Source organism: Budorcas taxicolor, chromosome 16 (genome assembly GCF_023091745.1).
Source record: "Budorcas taxicolor isolate Tak-1 chromosome 16, Takin1.1, whole genome shotgun sequence".
In the NCBI taxonomy this organism is placed as follows: Eukaryota; Metazoa; Chordata; class Mammalia; order Artiodactyla; family Bovidae; genus Budorcas; species Budorcas taxicolor.
In genome coordinates this window covers 56,135,127-56,150,052 of record NC_068925.1, presented here as the reverse complement: position 1 = coordinate 56,150,052, position 14,926 = coordinate 56,135,127, and the positions used below count along the sequence as shown (strand labels likewise).

The 14,926-nt window shown below is 44.1% G+C and overlaps 1 protein-coding gene across 1 annotated transcript; it reads left to right on the top strand.

The window, feature by feature from the left end:
* Positions 1–3,957: 3,957 nt before the first annotated feature.
* SERPINC1 (serpin family C member 1) lies at positions 3,958–14,649 on the top strand. The gene is made up of 7 exons (XM_052654062.1): positions 3,958–3,998; positions 5,888–6,257; positions 6,914–7,129; positions 8,042–8,179; positions 10,257–10,647; positions 11,785–11,849; positions 14,473–14,649. The coding sequence occupies exons 1-7, from the start codon at positions 3,958–3,960 to the stop codon at positions 14,647–14,649; spliced, it is 1,398 nt and encodes a 465-aa protein (XP_052510022.1).
* The last annotated feature ends 277 nt before the right edge of the window (positions 14,650–14,926 follow it).

The window sequence follows — 14,926 nt, the reverse complement described above, 5'->3', positions numbered from 1 at the left end:
AATGGGATAAATTGATACCTCATGCCTCCTGAAATGATGCACTGAGAATAACACAATATTATTTCTTTAGTATTCCTACCAAAAAAAAAAAGTGTGACTTGAATCAAATCCTGAAGAAACCTCAGTTCAGTTCAGTCGCTCAGTCATGTCTGACTCTGCAACCCCATGAATTGCAGCACGCCAGGCCTCCCTGTCCATCACCAACTCCCGGAGTTAACTCAGACTCACGTCCATCGAGTCGGTGATGCCATCCAGCCATCTCATCCTCTGTTGTCCCCTTTGCCTCAGATATACTCAAATTGAATGACATTCTTCAAAAATAACTGGCCTGTACTCTAAAAAATTCCATAGTCATGAAAGAAAGAAAAGAGAGCAACTGTTTCAAACTAGAGGAGCCCAAAGAAGCATGACAATTAAATGCAGTGTGTGACCCTGGACCTGGACGTGGTGGTGGTGGGGCAGGGACTTTCAGCGCCTGAAAAATAACGTTTCCCAAAGTGTGATCCTAGGAGTTTCCCCATGCAGACCTTTCAGTGTATGCATGAAGTTAAAATTATTTTATGTATGTATTATTTAAATAATTATGTTTAAATGTGATTTAGCAAGACTAAAAAGAGATCCTAAGACCCCAAAATTTGAGAACCACTTGCTATACAGAATATAGAATATTAGTGGGACATTTGGCAAATTTAGAATAAGATTTATGGATTTGAAAATGATACTATATTACTGTCAATCTTGTGTCTTTTATACTGTGACCATAAAAGAGATGTTCTTGTTTTTAGGAGCCTCACTCTATAAAAGGGTAAAAGGGCATTTATATCTGCAAATTATTCTAAAACAATATAGAAAATAATAATATTGAGATGGGGAGTCAGAGAGAGTGAGAAGAGAGGGGTATGAAACAACAGAAAGCAAATGTAAGATGAGAACAGTGTGAATATTTGGGGAATCTGGGTAAAGGATGTACAAGAATATTTTGTATTACTTTTGCAACTTTTTTGTTACTTTAGAATTATTTTAAAATAAAAAGACTTCGTATGTTAGTCTTGGAAATTTCTTACACTATTATCACCTCCTGATCTTCCCTCTCCTGCCCCAGCTTTAGTCAGATGACCAGTAGCATTGATGGGCATGTTTATCTTCATGTCTGGGGTCTACTGTGAAGCATGGAGTTCCTGGAGAACAAAGTCATCTTCATATCCCCAGGCCCAGCACCAACAATGCCTGGAACCTATAGCCATTTATTAAACACATGTTAGTTAAATGAGCATATGACTCAATGAATGAATGAACATATTAAACCCAGTTGCTGATGTATAGTTCTTCATTACCTGGTCAAGTGGTATCTGCATCCTCATCTCTTTTCCCATAGATGTTCACTAGACCCCCTTCACCCCTTGTGCTCCATCTCTTCGTCTGCCTTCCTCCAAGGCATAAGTCTCACAACTTCTACAAGCTGGAACAATAGGTCTGAATTGCATATTCCACATCAGGATGTTTGTTATCTCCTGTTTCTTCTATGTGGAAAGCTCTTCCTAAAAGTACTATGTGGTTCCTCCTCCCCCCACCCCAACTTCATTCTGTTTCCTTAATGTTAGTTCATTAGGGAGGACTTTCCTACCACCCATTCTACAATAAGGTCCCTATCTCCTCTCATCACTTTCTACTCCCTTGCCCTGTTGTATTTTCCTCTGTAACCCTTATTATGGACTTCCCTGGTGACTCAGACGGTAAAGCGTCTGCCTACAATGCGGGAGACCCGGGTTCAGTTCCTGGGTCGGGAAGCTCTCCTAGAAAAGGAAATGGCAACCCACTCTAGTATTCTTGCCTGGAGAATCCCATGGACAGAGAAGCCTGGTAGGCTACAGTCCATGGGGTTGAAAAGAGTCGGACACCCTGGTAGCTCAGATGGTAAAGAATCTGCCAGCACTGTGGAAGACCTGCCAGCAGTGTGGGAGACCTGGATTTGATCCCTGGGTTGGGAAGATCCCCTGGAGGAGGGCATGGCAACCCAATCCAGTATTCTTTCCTGGGGAATCCCCATGGACAGAGTAGCCTGGCAGGCTACAGTCAATGGGGTTGCAAAGAGTGGGACATGACTGAGCAATTAAGCACACACAATATGTTACAGACTTTATTTTTTTTTTTTAAGTTTATTTTATTTTATTTGGCAGTGTGGGGTCTTTATTGCAGCATGCTAAATCTTTAGTTGCGGCATGTGAGATCTATTTCCCTGACCAGGGATTGAACCCAGGCCCCCTGCATTGGGAGCACGGAATCTTAGCCACTGGAAGGAAAGTCCCAGGTTTATTTTTTATACACTTGTTCTTTATGTGATTGCTGCATGTCTTCCTGGCTGGAGCTCCCAGCCTCTACAACAGTGCCTGCTGTCTAGGTAGTGCTCCTATGTTTGCTGAGAACAAGTGTTTGAACGGGAGACTTTCCAGTTGCCTTTAATCTGGAGCGGCAAGAGACTCTGACCGTTCTGGGGCTTTTTAGGACTGTTCCTTGTGACCGTTCATACCATACACAGAGGCCCTCATAGTGTCCAGAGTCTAAATCAGCCAAGGCTTAGACATAGGGACTTCCCCAGTGGTCTAGGGAATAGACTCTGCCTTCCAATGAGAGGGGTGCAAGTTCAATCCCGAGTCCTGAACTAAGATCCCACATGCCATACGGTGAGGCCAAAAAAGTTTAAAAATAAATTAGACACAACTGTGGTCTAGGTAGAGGTTTCTCCTGTCTAATGAATAAAGAACTCTTTAGAATGCCTATGACAATACCAACTTAATACCTGTCTTCAATCACACAGAAGGTGGCTTATATCCTGTGAATACAGTTGTAGCAATCCTCGTGATACTGTTTTTGGTTTATTTAGGAAGAGGGAAATAAACATAAACCTTGCCCTTTACCTCCACTAATTTGACTTCATCTCCCCAATTACTAAAATAAGTAAAATTAACAGTATACATAAATATAATTCATTCTGTTTGCTTTTTAAAAGTATTTCAGCAGTTGCAAGCTTGTTTTCCACCTGCCCCACACTGTCTCCCAATCCCCCAATAGAATGTTTCTAAGTATTCCTCACCCAGCTCCTCTACCTTAAGAAATGTCTGTGGCGGCACCCTGAGGCCCCTGCTCTTGTGTCCCTCTCAAAGCACTTCAAGGCTGAATGGGGAATGAGGCCATTTTATGCAAAGGTGTAGCCTGTCTGGGTCACAGGCACATGGTCTCTCAGAGGCCTGAAGGTAGCGCCTGTTTCAAAATATTTCTCTTCTTTCCCCTCTGATTAGATAACATCAGCTCTCTTATATTCTGTCTCCTTAAAAAGCTATGAGAAAGAGGGCATTGCACTGAGAGGTAGAAAGCTAGAAGTTTCTGGACATTCAACTTGGCTAGTTATATACTGGGCTTCCCTGGTGGCTCAGATGGTAAAGAATCTGCCTCCAATGCCAGAGACCTAGGTTCAATCTCTGGGTCAGAAGATCCCCTGGAGAAGGGAATGGCAACCAGTATTCTGGTGGCTTATACAGTAATACTATTTTATTTATATAGAATATGTACTATTTTCTACTTCCCAGTTTGGTTAACCAGGAACAAAAAGATTCCTGCAGACAGAGTTCTCATCTGTCAGGTATTTTCTGATGAAGTTTTGTGAATGTGTCCTTTTCCTTTTCAGTAAAGATGAAAAGAATAAGAAAGGTGGGCCTTTTTCTCTGGACCTGAGTGAACTTTAAAACTTCTCTACTAATTAACCAACACTGGGCTCCACACTTTGCTTAACCCTGGGAGCTGGTCATCAGCCTTTGACCTAGGGCCTCCCCTCCTCACCAGCTCCATCCCCCACCCTAGCCTCTGGAACCCCAGTCAGATGTAGAGGAAAGAACCAGTCCAGAGGGATTGCCTCAGACCACACTATCTCCACTCACTCAGACCTGTGGAAGATTAGTGACCATGATTTCCAATGGGATAGGAACCATCACCACTGGGAAAAGGTAAGAGAGGTGGGCTTTCCCTCCGCATTCCCTCACTGGGTTTCCTGACCTCTGAGGGACTCGCTGGGGTGACCTCGACACCTTCAAGAAGACCGGGCCCTCTCTCCCCGGTAGTTATAATGAGACTCGTTTGGAAGACGTCATCCTGAGTACCCTCCCTCCCGCTTGGTTCTTGGGATAAGGCCTTTCTCTAAGCCACACCTTGGATTCCCAGCCAAGGGGGATGTGTTCCCTCAGAAGAGACGCTGCTCTGCAGCAGCCCTCACAGCAGCCCAGGAGACACTCCGAGGGGAGGCGCTGGGCCTGCTGTATATCTGGAAAGAGGGAGAATGTAATGCCTGAGGACCTCCTAACTCACTTTGTGCTCCTCCTTCCACCCAATTCCGCCCTGCCCCCCCCACTTTCCCGTCACAACCCCCACTCCCTCCCAAGGTCTCAGTGACCTTTGACAAAGGATCCTATCTCTTAACATCATACACATTCCTTCCTTTGTTTTTTTTTTTTAACAGGAAGCTAAAAGTGAGGCTGTGGCTTGATCACCTTGGTTTTTCTTTGTGCTTAACAGAGCTCCCAGGGCCCCCTCAGCCTCCGCTTGTATTTCTAAAGGTAGCTGAGGGACAATATGGGAAACAGGCAAGCCAGCTGGGGAGATGATGAATGGCAAGTTTCTCCCTGCTTCCTCACCCTGTCTTCCACAGCTCCCTCAGCACCTCCGCTCCCCACTCAGTGCCTCTGTTCATAAAAAGACTTCAGGGTTGACTTCAGATCATGCAAGAAACCAAGTACCCCTCAGCTGCCCCCAGATTCCAGCCAGCCCCACGCTTGTCCGGAAGACCACTCTGGCGAGTCCTTTCTACACTACCTACATGTCCTGTCTTTTTCTGCTGCGGGAAGATGTCTGGCCCCTCATGTCTTATCTATAGAAACACTATAATAGAGTTTATCACTTTGTTTACTTAATTGGGTGTCCCGATTTTCCTAGTTTGTCAATTTCATGATCTCTTTTTTTTTTTTTGAAAGACTGGTTTTATTTACTTTAGTGAACACACTTTGGAAGTTACTAAAATTTCCAGGCAACAGAAAATGCTGAAGACCTGCTCTAAGGCAGCGAGAGAACAAGAAAACAGAATGCATAGAATCTAGGGTCTGACTATTGAGAAGGGAGAGAGGGAGAAATCCTTGATGGCTCCCAGGTCCCTAGATTGGATGACAGGGTACCTGAAGGTCCCATTTGCTGAGCTGGGGGACATAGGAGAAGCAGGTGTATGGGTGAGAGAGAGACAAGTTCAGTTTATTTGTATTTCACTAAGGGATCAAGAGAACATCCAGGTGGAATTGTCCAGCAAACAACTGGTCTGGAACTCAGTGGAAAGATTAGGACTGGAGCTAGAGATTTCAGTTTTCAGCACAGACATTGTAGTTTTGCTCCAGGCATTCCTTCTTAGCCCTCTGGTGTTGCTGTAAATCAAAGTCTTCCCAGTCCTTTAACATCCAGGTTAAATCCCTTCCCTAAATAGCTTCTGTTAATGGCTCCTCCAACTGACCTAAGTTTTCACTGGGCACTGAAATTCCCTGCCATTTTTCATGTATGCATGGTCCAGTTCACAGTTCGAAACTTCCCATTCTTTATTTCTTCCAGCATGAGGCCTTGAGCACACAAGATTTCTAATAACATCGTTATTCCAACAGTTGACTCTAATTTCAACAGGACTGTGTCCAGGGTAAGGAGTCCAGGACTGAACTTGTCCTGGGCCCTTGTACTTTTCAAAGGTGTTAGCCCTCCTTCTGGCCACACAGTGTGGGCTAGTGGTCTACTAGGGTAAATCTGTGGTGGACAGTGGGAGGGGATTTCTCCGCCCAGCTTAACTCAGCTTTCTGTCCCCCTATAGGAGCATATGTCTTCTCCCTTTGCTGCTCATTGGCCTCTGGGGCTGTGTGACCTGTCATCGGAGCCCTGTGGAGGACATCTGCACAGCCAAACCTCGGGACATTCCTGTGAATCCCATGTGTATTTACCGTTCCCCAGAGAAGAAGGCAACTGAGGGAGAGGGCTCAGAGCAGAAGATCCCTGGGGCCACCAACCGGCGGGTCTGGGAACTGTCCAAGGCCAATTCCCACTTTGCCACTGCCTTCTATCAGCATTTGGCGGACTCCAAGAATAACAATGACAACATTTTCCTGTCACCCCTGAGTATCTCCACAGCTTTTGCTATGACCAAGCTGGGTGCCTGTAACAACACACTCAAGCAGTTGATGGAGGTACGACTCAAAGCCCTTCTGCCCAGCTCCTTGCTGGAACTCCCAAGAGAACATCCATGTGCTTAAGCACCCTTTAGAGACTTTGGGTAGTATCCCCGGCTCTTTGTGTTTCTTTTTCTCTCTCTCCTTCCTAACCAACCCCCCCTTTTTTTATAACAAATCCTTTATTTATTTATCTATTTATTCATTTATGGCTGTGCTGGGTCTTTGTCGCTGCGTGGGTTTTTCTCTAGTTGCCCAGAGAGGGTGATACTCTTCCGTGTGGGGCTCGGGCTTCTCATTGTGGCGACTTCTCTTGTTGCAGTGTGTGGGCTCTAGCGCTCACCGGCCTCAGTAGCTGCGGCACACAGACTCAGTAGTTGTGGCGCATGGGCTTAGCTAACCCACAGCCTGTGGAATCTTCCTAGACCAGGGATCAGACACATGTCCCCTGCATTGGTGGGCAGATTCTTAACCACTAGACCACCAGGGAAGCCCCCCCTTTCTTCTTCTTTTTTTCCATTTATTCCTTTAGAAAGCATGAGTTGAATGTTTATGCTGTGCCAGGCACTGTGCTTGATGACTGCTGGTCAGGGGCTGACTGGCATGATGCTCACTGACCATGTGAGCCAGGCTGTCCCACCAGACCCACCACTATTTTCTTTTGGCTTCTACAGGTTTTTAAGTTTGATACCATCTCTGAGAAAACTTCTGATCAGATCCACTTTTTCTTTGCCAAACTGAACTGCCGACTCTATCGAAAAGCCAATAAATCCTCTGAGTTGGTATCGGCCAACCGTCTTTTTGGAGACAAATCCATTACCTTCAATGAGACCTACCAGGACATCAGTGAGGTGGTATATGGGGCCAAGCTCCAGCCCCTGGACTTCAAGGTGAGTTCCAGATGTCATCCCAGACCTCAGAGTTCTTCCTCTCCACTCAGAAGTTAAAGAGACAAGGAAGCAGGATCCTAATGAACACTGCTATGCTAATTGAAGGCAGGAAGAGGTGTTTTAAGTCAGAGCTCCTGGGATATGTATTCTTATTTGAAACCTGAGAAATCAGTGCTATCTATGGATTGCAGAGGCTCCTCTGAAAAAGTTATAAAAATCCTGTAACAGTGTGGCGTTCAGAACGTGGTCACTTGTTCACACAACAGAGCAATTGTAGACCAATTTCTCCTAAAGCATGACAGGGAATGACCTAGGAAACTTTGGGTTTTTGAAGTAAATTTTTAATGTGTCATCTTACTACTATCTTGAAAGTTTGTTAAATGTTGAAAGCGTTATTACTATTTTTAGATCCTTTCAATAAACAGACTTACTTAAAAAAAAAAAAAAGTCCTGCAACAAAGAAGTCTACTGATTTTATTCAAAAGGTATTTCTCAAACTTTTTGGATCACATGGGCATCTCTCCTATGCCCCCTGCACCTCCTGCATCACTCCTTGGCTTCCCAGAGAACACATCATCTCATGAATACTCATAAGAGTTCAGGTTTCCAAAGTCATGAAGATAATATTTTGTTTTCTTTTTCCAGACGATTTTTCTCTTCTTCTGTTTCTTTATTTCTTCCTCTTTTTCTTTCCTTTCTTTCTCTTTCTTCTGTTAATATTTATTAACTCTATGGAAGACCCACGACAGTATGCTAGATATGTGTGGTTTCTCCAATCTGGATTAGAGTGATGATTTAACAAAATGGTGGGAAAGAGTGGAGGGATGATGGGCTAAATAAAATTCTGCATGGGGAGATGGAGAAGCCAATTGAATAGCACAGTTGGGTAGGTTTGTTTCCTGTTCTTCTCAGGGAAATGCAGAGCAGTCCAGATTGACTATCAACCAATGGATATCCAATAAGACTGAAGGGCGTATCACTGATGTCATTCCCCCACAAGCCATCGATGAGTTCACTGTCCTGGTGCTAGTCAACACCATTTACTTCAAGGTACTCAAAAATGGCGCTGGAGGGAGGCTCGAGAGGGAGGGGACATATATATACTTATGGCTGATGCGTGTTGATGTATGGCAGAAACTAACACAATATTGTAAAGCAATTATTCTCCAATTAAAAATAAATATATATAAAAAATAAATGCAAAAAAAATAAAAGAAAATGACCCTGGAGAGACCTCAGGGATGACATATTTCCCTCCAGCTCACTCTCCTTCATACCATTGGGCATGTGTAGGCAGATCATTTTGAGAAATAGTACATGCGTGGTCTGGGCATAAATACAAATTTGCTGAGTCTAGAGTCATGTCTAGGGCTGTGGTTGCTGAACTGAGGTTCAAAGGGGGCCTGGTAATGTCTCTGGGCCCAACGCAGAGTGTACACATTCATAGACCAGCATGCTCAACAGCAAGGTGTGCATGGTAATAAATTCTCATGAGTATGTGATGATTTCTTCTGTCGAATTAACTTCATTTTGAAATCTGAAACGAAATGACAGAGTCTATAGATAATCCTCAGTGATGAGGTTTTCTCCATCATCTAGAGCAGCTTCTGTAGCATCTCAAAATTCCTCTTGCCTGAAGCTTCTGAACCTCCTGGTATCAGACTAACCGCAAATTTTGCAGAGGCCTTATGACATGATCATGCAGATGGCTTTGTCTTTCTCAGAGAGTCAAGTTCTGAAGATTGTTCCAACTTGATTACATTTAGGGAAAAGGATGAGGGGAGAGGGTGGTGGGAATACACAGAGCACTGACACTCAGGAGGCCCACCAGCTTAACGCAGGTTGGACTGTGCCCTCATGGGTCAAGCTCTAGATGTGTCCTCTCCGACTGGGCCGGGGGGTTAGCCCGTCACCGCTGTTGCCAATTGCTTTGTTGCTTGGGGGTTCCCTCATGCCAAGAATGCAGTAGGTTGCATTTCTACAATGTGTAGTGACTGCCCTTTGCTGTTTATGAAACACTTTGCCTCCTGATTCTCATGACATCACAAATGAGAACTTGAGCTGCTCAGACAGATTACTTAGTTTAAATTCTGACTCTTCCACTTCTGACTGCAAACTTGAGTTACTTAAGACCTTTCTGTGTCCCAGTTTCTGCATCTATAAAGTGGTAACAATGATACATCTGCCTCACAGGGTTACTGAGGGGATTAAGTCAATGCATACAAAATGCCTGGAGTGGTGACTGGCACACAATAAGCATCCTACAAATATTAGGGATAACCAGCTCCTAATTTTACAAGCAAAGAACCACCACTGAAAGAGTTAAGTGACTTGTCTCCAAATCAAAGAGCCAGAAGATGACAAGGAATGCTAACTACAACTTGGAAAAGTCAAAGCAGTATCTTGTATCCCTTCCTTCTTTGAACAGGAAGTTGGCCAGGCCTCACTCTTTGCCTGGCAGGACTCCCAGATGACCCCCTGGAGTTACTACCTTTGTCTGGCTTTATTTATCAGGGAGAAAGCCCAGCATTTTGGAGGATGGTCTTTGGGAAGGAGGCTGGTGGGAGGCAGAAGGCAGAAGGCAAAAGGCAATTAGATTTAAACTCCAGAAGAGATTTGCCAAGAGGCCAGTAGGTTATTTTTGTTTTTATGTTTTTCTTGTTATAAAAGCAAATAGTCATTGCTGAAAATCTAGAAAATACAGAAAATTCATTGAAAAAAAAACCCACTCATGATTCTGTCACTCTGACACAGTCAGTATTAAAAAGCCTTTTTATGCACATCCCTCCAGGTCTTTGTTCTTAAAAATTGCACTTCCATGGTCATCCCTGGTGGCTCAGATGATAAAGTGTCTGCAGTGAGGGAGACCTGGGTTCAAGCCTTGAATCAGGAAGATAGCCTGGAGAAGGAAATGGCAACCCACTCCAGTACTTTGGCCTGAAAAATTCCATGGATGGAGGAGTCTGGTAGGCTACAGTTCATGGGGTCACAAAGAGTCATTCACGACTGAGCGACTTCACTTTTATAATGTAATAAAACATTGTGACTGTTTTTCATGTCAGCATTCTCCTATGGATGTTTCTGGTCTTCTTGCTTTGTGATTCTCCCACCTGGTGTCTTCCTCCAGGGCCTGTGGAAGTCAAAGTTCAGTCCCGAGAACACAAAGAAGGAGCTGTTCTACAAGGCTGACAGGGAGTCATGTTCAGTACCCATGATGTACCAGGAAGGCAAGTTCCGCTATCGGAGAGTGGCAGAAGGCACCCAGGTGCTCGAGTTGCCCTTCAAGGGTGATGACATCACCATGGTGCTCATCCTGCCCAAGCTGGAGAAGCCCCTGGCCAAGGTGGAACGGGAGCTCACCCCAGACATGCTGCAGGAGTGGCTGGATGAGCTGACAGAGACACTGCTGGTGGTCCACATGCCCCACTTCCGCATCGAGGACAGCTTCAGCGTGAAGGACCAGCTGCAAGACATGGGCCTCGAAGACCTGTTCAGTCCTGAGAAGTCCAGGCTCCCGGGTGAGGGCAGAAAGGGCTTTCCTCTTCTCTCTGCCCTCAGAGTTGTCTGACCAAAGGTGGAAGAGATGGGGACGGAGTAGACGAGAGGGAGTCCAGACACCTGGATTCGAATCCAAGTCCTACTGCCAACTAAGGGGAATCCCTTCCCTCTCAAGGGATCAGTCAGTTCTCCCCTGTGTACCAGGGGAAGCTGGCTCTTGGATCTCCATGGGCCCAGCTGGCACTGGAACCTTTGGAATCTGTAACACATAGAAGAGGTGGGACCAGGTAGAGAGGAACTTGAAAACCACCAGAGTTCAGAGCAAAGAGACAGCTAGGATTAAGAGCCAAGGACATCCGAGTCCCACCAAAGAGGTGTAGCTGACATTTAACAGCCTTTCCTGATATTCTAAAGGGCTTCTGTGTTTTCTAAGGTGACATGGACAGAGGCAGTCAAGCCTTCCCAGTTGTGATTCTCTGATAATATTGTTAAGTTGGTTTGGTTCTTCCAACACACCATCCTTGAAAAATATGCATTAAAATATCTCATTTTTAAAAAGAAGTTTACAACATTAGTTAAGTGGGTTCATGTGTAATGGGCTGTCTTTAAACTAGGTCTCAGTGAAAGTGAAGTTGCTCAGTCGTGTCTGACTCTTTGCAACCCCATGGACTGTAGCCTACCAGGCTCCTCAGTCCATGGAATTTTCCAGGCAAGATTACTGGAGTGGGTTGCCATTTAAATATCTCATTTTTAAAAAGAAGTTTACAACATTAGTTAAGTGGATTCATGTGTAATGGGCTGTCTTTAAACTAGGTCTCAGAACCACACCCTTTCTTCAAGGTGTTGTCACCCTGGAAGGAAAGACAATCCTACGAGATAGAGTGAGCATTTCTTTAAGAACAGAGTCCTCAGCCTCAACCGCCAACCCCCCATAAGCTAAAGCACCAGATTAACTTCACAGGAACCAGGCTGAATAAACCCAAAGTATTTTATTATTTTTAACGTGTATTTATTTTGAGGGTATCATTAGGTGAGGGTCCAGGATTTCTGTTTTTCTAAAAGTCCCAAAGGACCTCTTAATCCAAACTGAATTTCTCTCTGTGGATTGAAGCCAACGTTCTCCCATTTCACAGATGTTTCTCTGGTCTTCCTTCTAGGTATTGTTGCAGAAGGTCGAAACGACCTCTATGTCTCAGATGCATTCCACAAGGCATTTCTTGAGGTAAGTACACCTCTCTCCGCTCTCTCTTCTTATGCTTGCTTTTTTGTTACCATGCTGCTTTATTATTCGATACATCAGTATCTCATATGATGAGTAACTCTGGAGTCATTCCTTCATTGGCTCTTATGTGTAGACAGCAGATGTTTGAACAGCAGGTGACAACTGTGATAAAAGGCATGTTTCCAGGTCCCTCAAACCCCCAGTCTATAGTGCCCTCCTCTACAACATAACTCTAACTTGAAGCCCTCGTGGTCTAACTGTTCCACCCTCCATCTGCTCCCTCTCCTGGGAACACAGACATTAAGGTGAAGGTGATACTGGAAAAGCAGCCAGCAAAGGCATTCAAAGGAGAAACAAGAGAGGATGAGCTCATGGAAACCCAGGAAGGAGTTTTAAGAAAATGGAAAGCATCTAGTCAGAAGACTGAAAAGTGATCGTAGGTGACCCTGAGGCATCTGGACAGTGTAGAGGGGGCACATCCTAATTGTAATGATTGAAGAGCAAATGGAAAGTAAGAAAGGAGTCCTACAATGTGTTCCAGAAGACTAGAACTCTAGACTACACTGCAGATAATAAGAAGTTAGGTGGTCAAATAAATGTATATCCTCTTCTAGGGAAATTAACAGAAAATCAATGCACATTGGAGTGTTGATGTCTGAGCAGTTCCACAGTGAAGAAAATGGTTCAATATTGTTTAACCCAGTGTTGCCCCAACTAAGATGCCCATGGAAACCTTTACTGGAGTAAGAGCTGTGTAAAGCCTATAGAACTTCTGGCTCTCAAACAAATACTGAACTATGGATCAATAGCATTAGTTATCTAGAGAGCTTGACTCAAGGTCTGAGCATCTGTATATTTACAAAGCTCCTCAAGGAAACCATCCAGGTTTTCGAACCACTTATGTAGACCATTCTCTGGGGGACCCAGGCTATGAGGGAAATGTGATAGGCCAATGTTACAGGTCATAAAATTTAGGAATCTCAAAGAGGAGATTGTGGTTGAAGAGAAAGATTTCAGAGCATGGTGCTAGTAAATATAGTTGCAAAGTCCAAGCTCAGTGGGAAATATGTCATTAGGAGGAAAGTGGAAGGATCAAGGGACAGGAAAAAGCCAGGCTAATTGTAATGGGAGTGAGGAAATGTGATAGTTTGAAAAAAACAGGTTATAGACTGAGAGGATAATGTAATTATAATTTCAGAGGTCAAAATGTTCTAAGAGATGGCACGTTCAAAGTGCAGCCATGCACTGGTTTGCTGAAGTGAAGGCAATGCTCACTGGGTTCAATGAGATGAAAGAAATGGAAGTTTAGAGTATTGAATGAGTCTCCTACCAAGATATTTTAATTGTCTAGGTCACACAATAGCAGGAGTTAGGTTAGAAAGGCAATGGGCTAGGCAATAAAATCCTCAATGCGGGACTATATTCTGTACAGCAATAGAGACCTGTAGGACCAAAGCAAGAGTAGAAAGATATAGATCTTAAAAGATACTGATGTCAGAACAGGGGATTTTACATGAATACTGGATTAATGATTTGGGAAGTGAAAACAACACTAAAGCCGTACTGATTATGGAAGAAATAACATTTAGACTGCAAGAGAAGATGAGTCCTCAGGATTTTAACTATGACTGAGAATCTTCTTCCACGGACCCCATAATGGGAGTGGTCAACTCAGACCTCCACGAGGGTCTTGAGTTACTATCAAGAAGCAAAAGTTCAGTTTCATTTCGTCCACCTGAGCCCACTAAACAATGATGCAAGGTTCCTCCATGGCTCTTGGGAACCCTATACACAAGGACCCTAATTGACTGTCTCCTGAGAAGCGACTGAAAACCAGAATCTGATTTGAGTAAAAGGGCCCTGGGCTTACAAAAGCTCGTCTGCTCTTAGTGCTAAAATGATCATGAATTAGATAGCATGTGTAGAAGGGAGAGGTGGTAAGGAATGAAGAAGGGGAAATCATCAACCAGGTTCTCTCGAAGCTCAGGGGTCTGAAGTGGTTTCCTTAGAGGCAGGGACAGAGTTTTAGTGACATTCTAGGTGCCCAAGCAAAATTTCTAAAGGTATCTCCCATCTCCCTCCAGATCTGCGGCAGTTCTACTTACCAGTAAGTTCCAACACCATCCTTTCAATCTATTACTCCAAGAAATATTCATCTCATCCAGCCAGAGGACCCTCCTCTTTTCACAGGCCCTAGCTCCTGAGTGGCTGTTTACAGTAGTTCTATCTAGGATCTTGATGATCCAGAGTGGAGCTGTCTCAACTATCGTGCTCTAATTTTGAGTCAATAGTCTTTTAGTATAGAGTTCAGTATCATGTACAACATTGCCAGCCAGAAATGTGACAACTTTGTGTACATCCAGATTTCTGGTTCAGAGAGTATCTGAATGGACCCTGGCACTTACTCTCAGCACAAGGCTTGGATGAACACAAGTCTTACATCAGTATTCAGTGGATGAAACAAAGACTAAAATTAAGGTTACAGAGGGGATCCGACCTAACTCGTATCAACTGAAAAATAAATGGCATTTTTGAGGAATTGCTGCGTCCATGGATGATGTACCTGCTTGTAATGAGCTGCAGAGTAGCTAATGTGGCAGTTTGTTTCCCATTTGACCTGCAGGTAAATGAGGAAGGCAGTGAAGCTGCAGCAAGTACCGTCATTAGCATCGCTGGTCGTTCGCTGAACCTGAACAGGGTGACCTTCCAGGCCAACAGGCCCTTCCTGGTTCTCATCAGGGAAGTTGCTCTGAACACTATTATATTCATGGGCAGAGTTGCCAACCCTTGTGTTAATTAAAATGTTATCCTTTGTATTTCTTCCTATTTTGGTTTGTGAATACAAGTAAAAATAAATACAACTATTCCCATATCTGACAATTATGAATGGACTTTGCCATCTGAAATGAAGGCAAGGAAAGGAGAAATGGATAGAGATGCTGCTGGGCATTTGGTATAATGAGGCTTTCAACTTTTCTCTACTGGTGAACACATCTGGGTCAAGAAAGTGAAGGAGGGAGTTATGTTACTACTTCATCTTGAAAGATAAGTAGGCATCTTGAGAGGGCAGGGTGAGC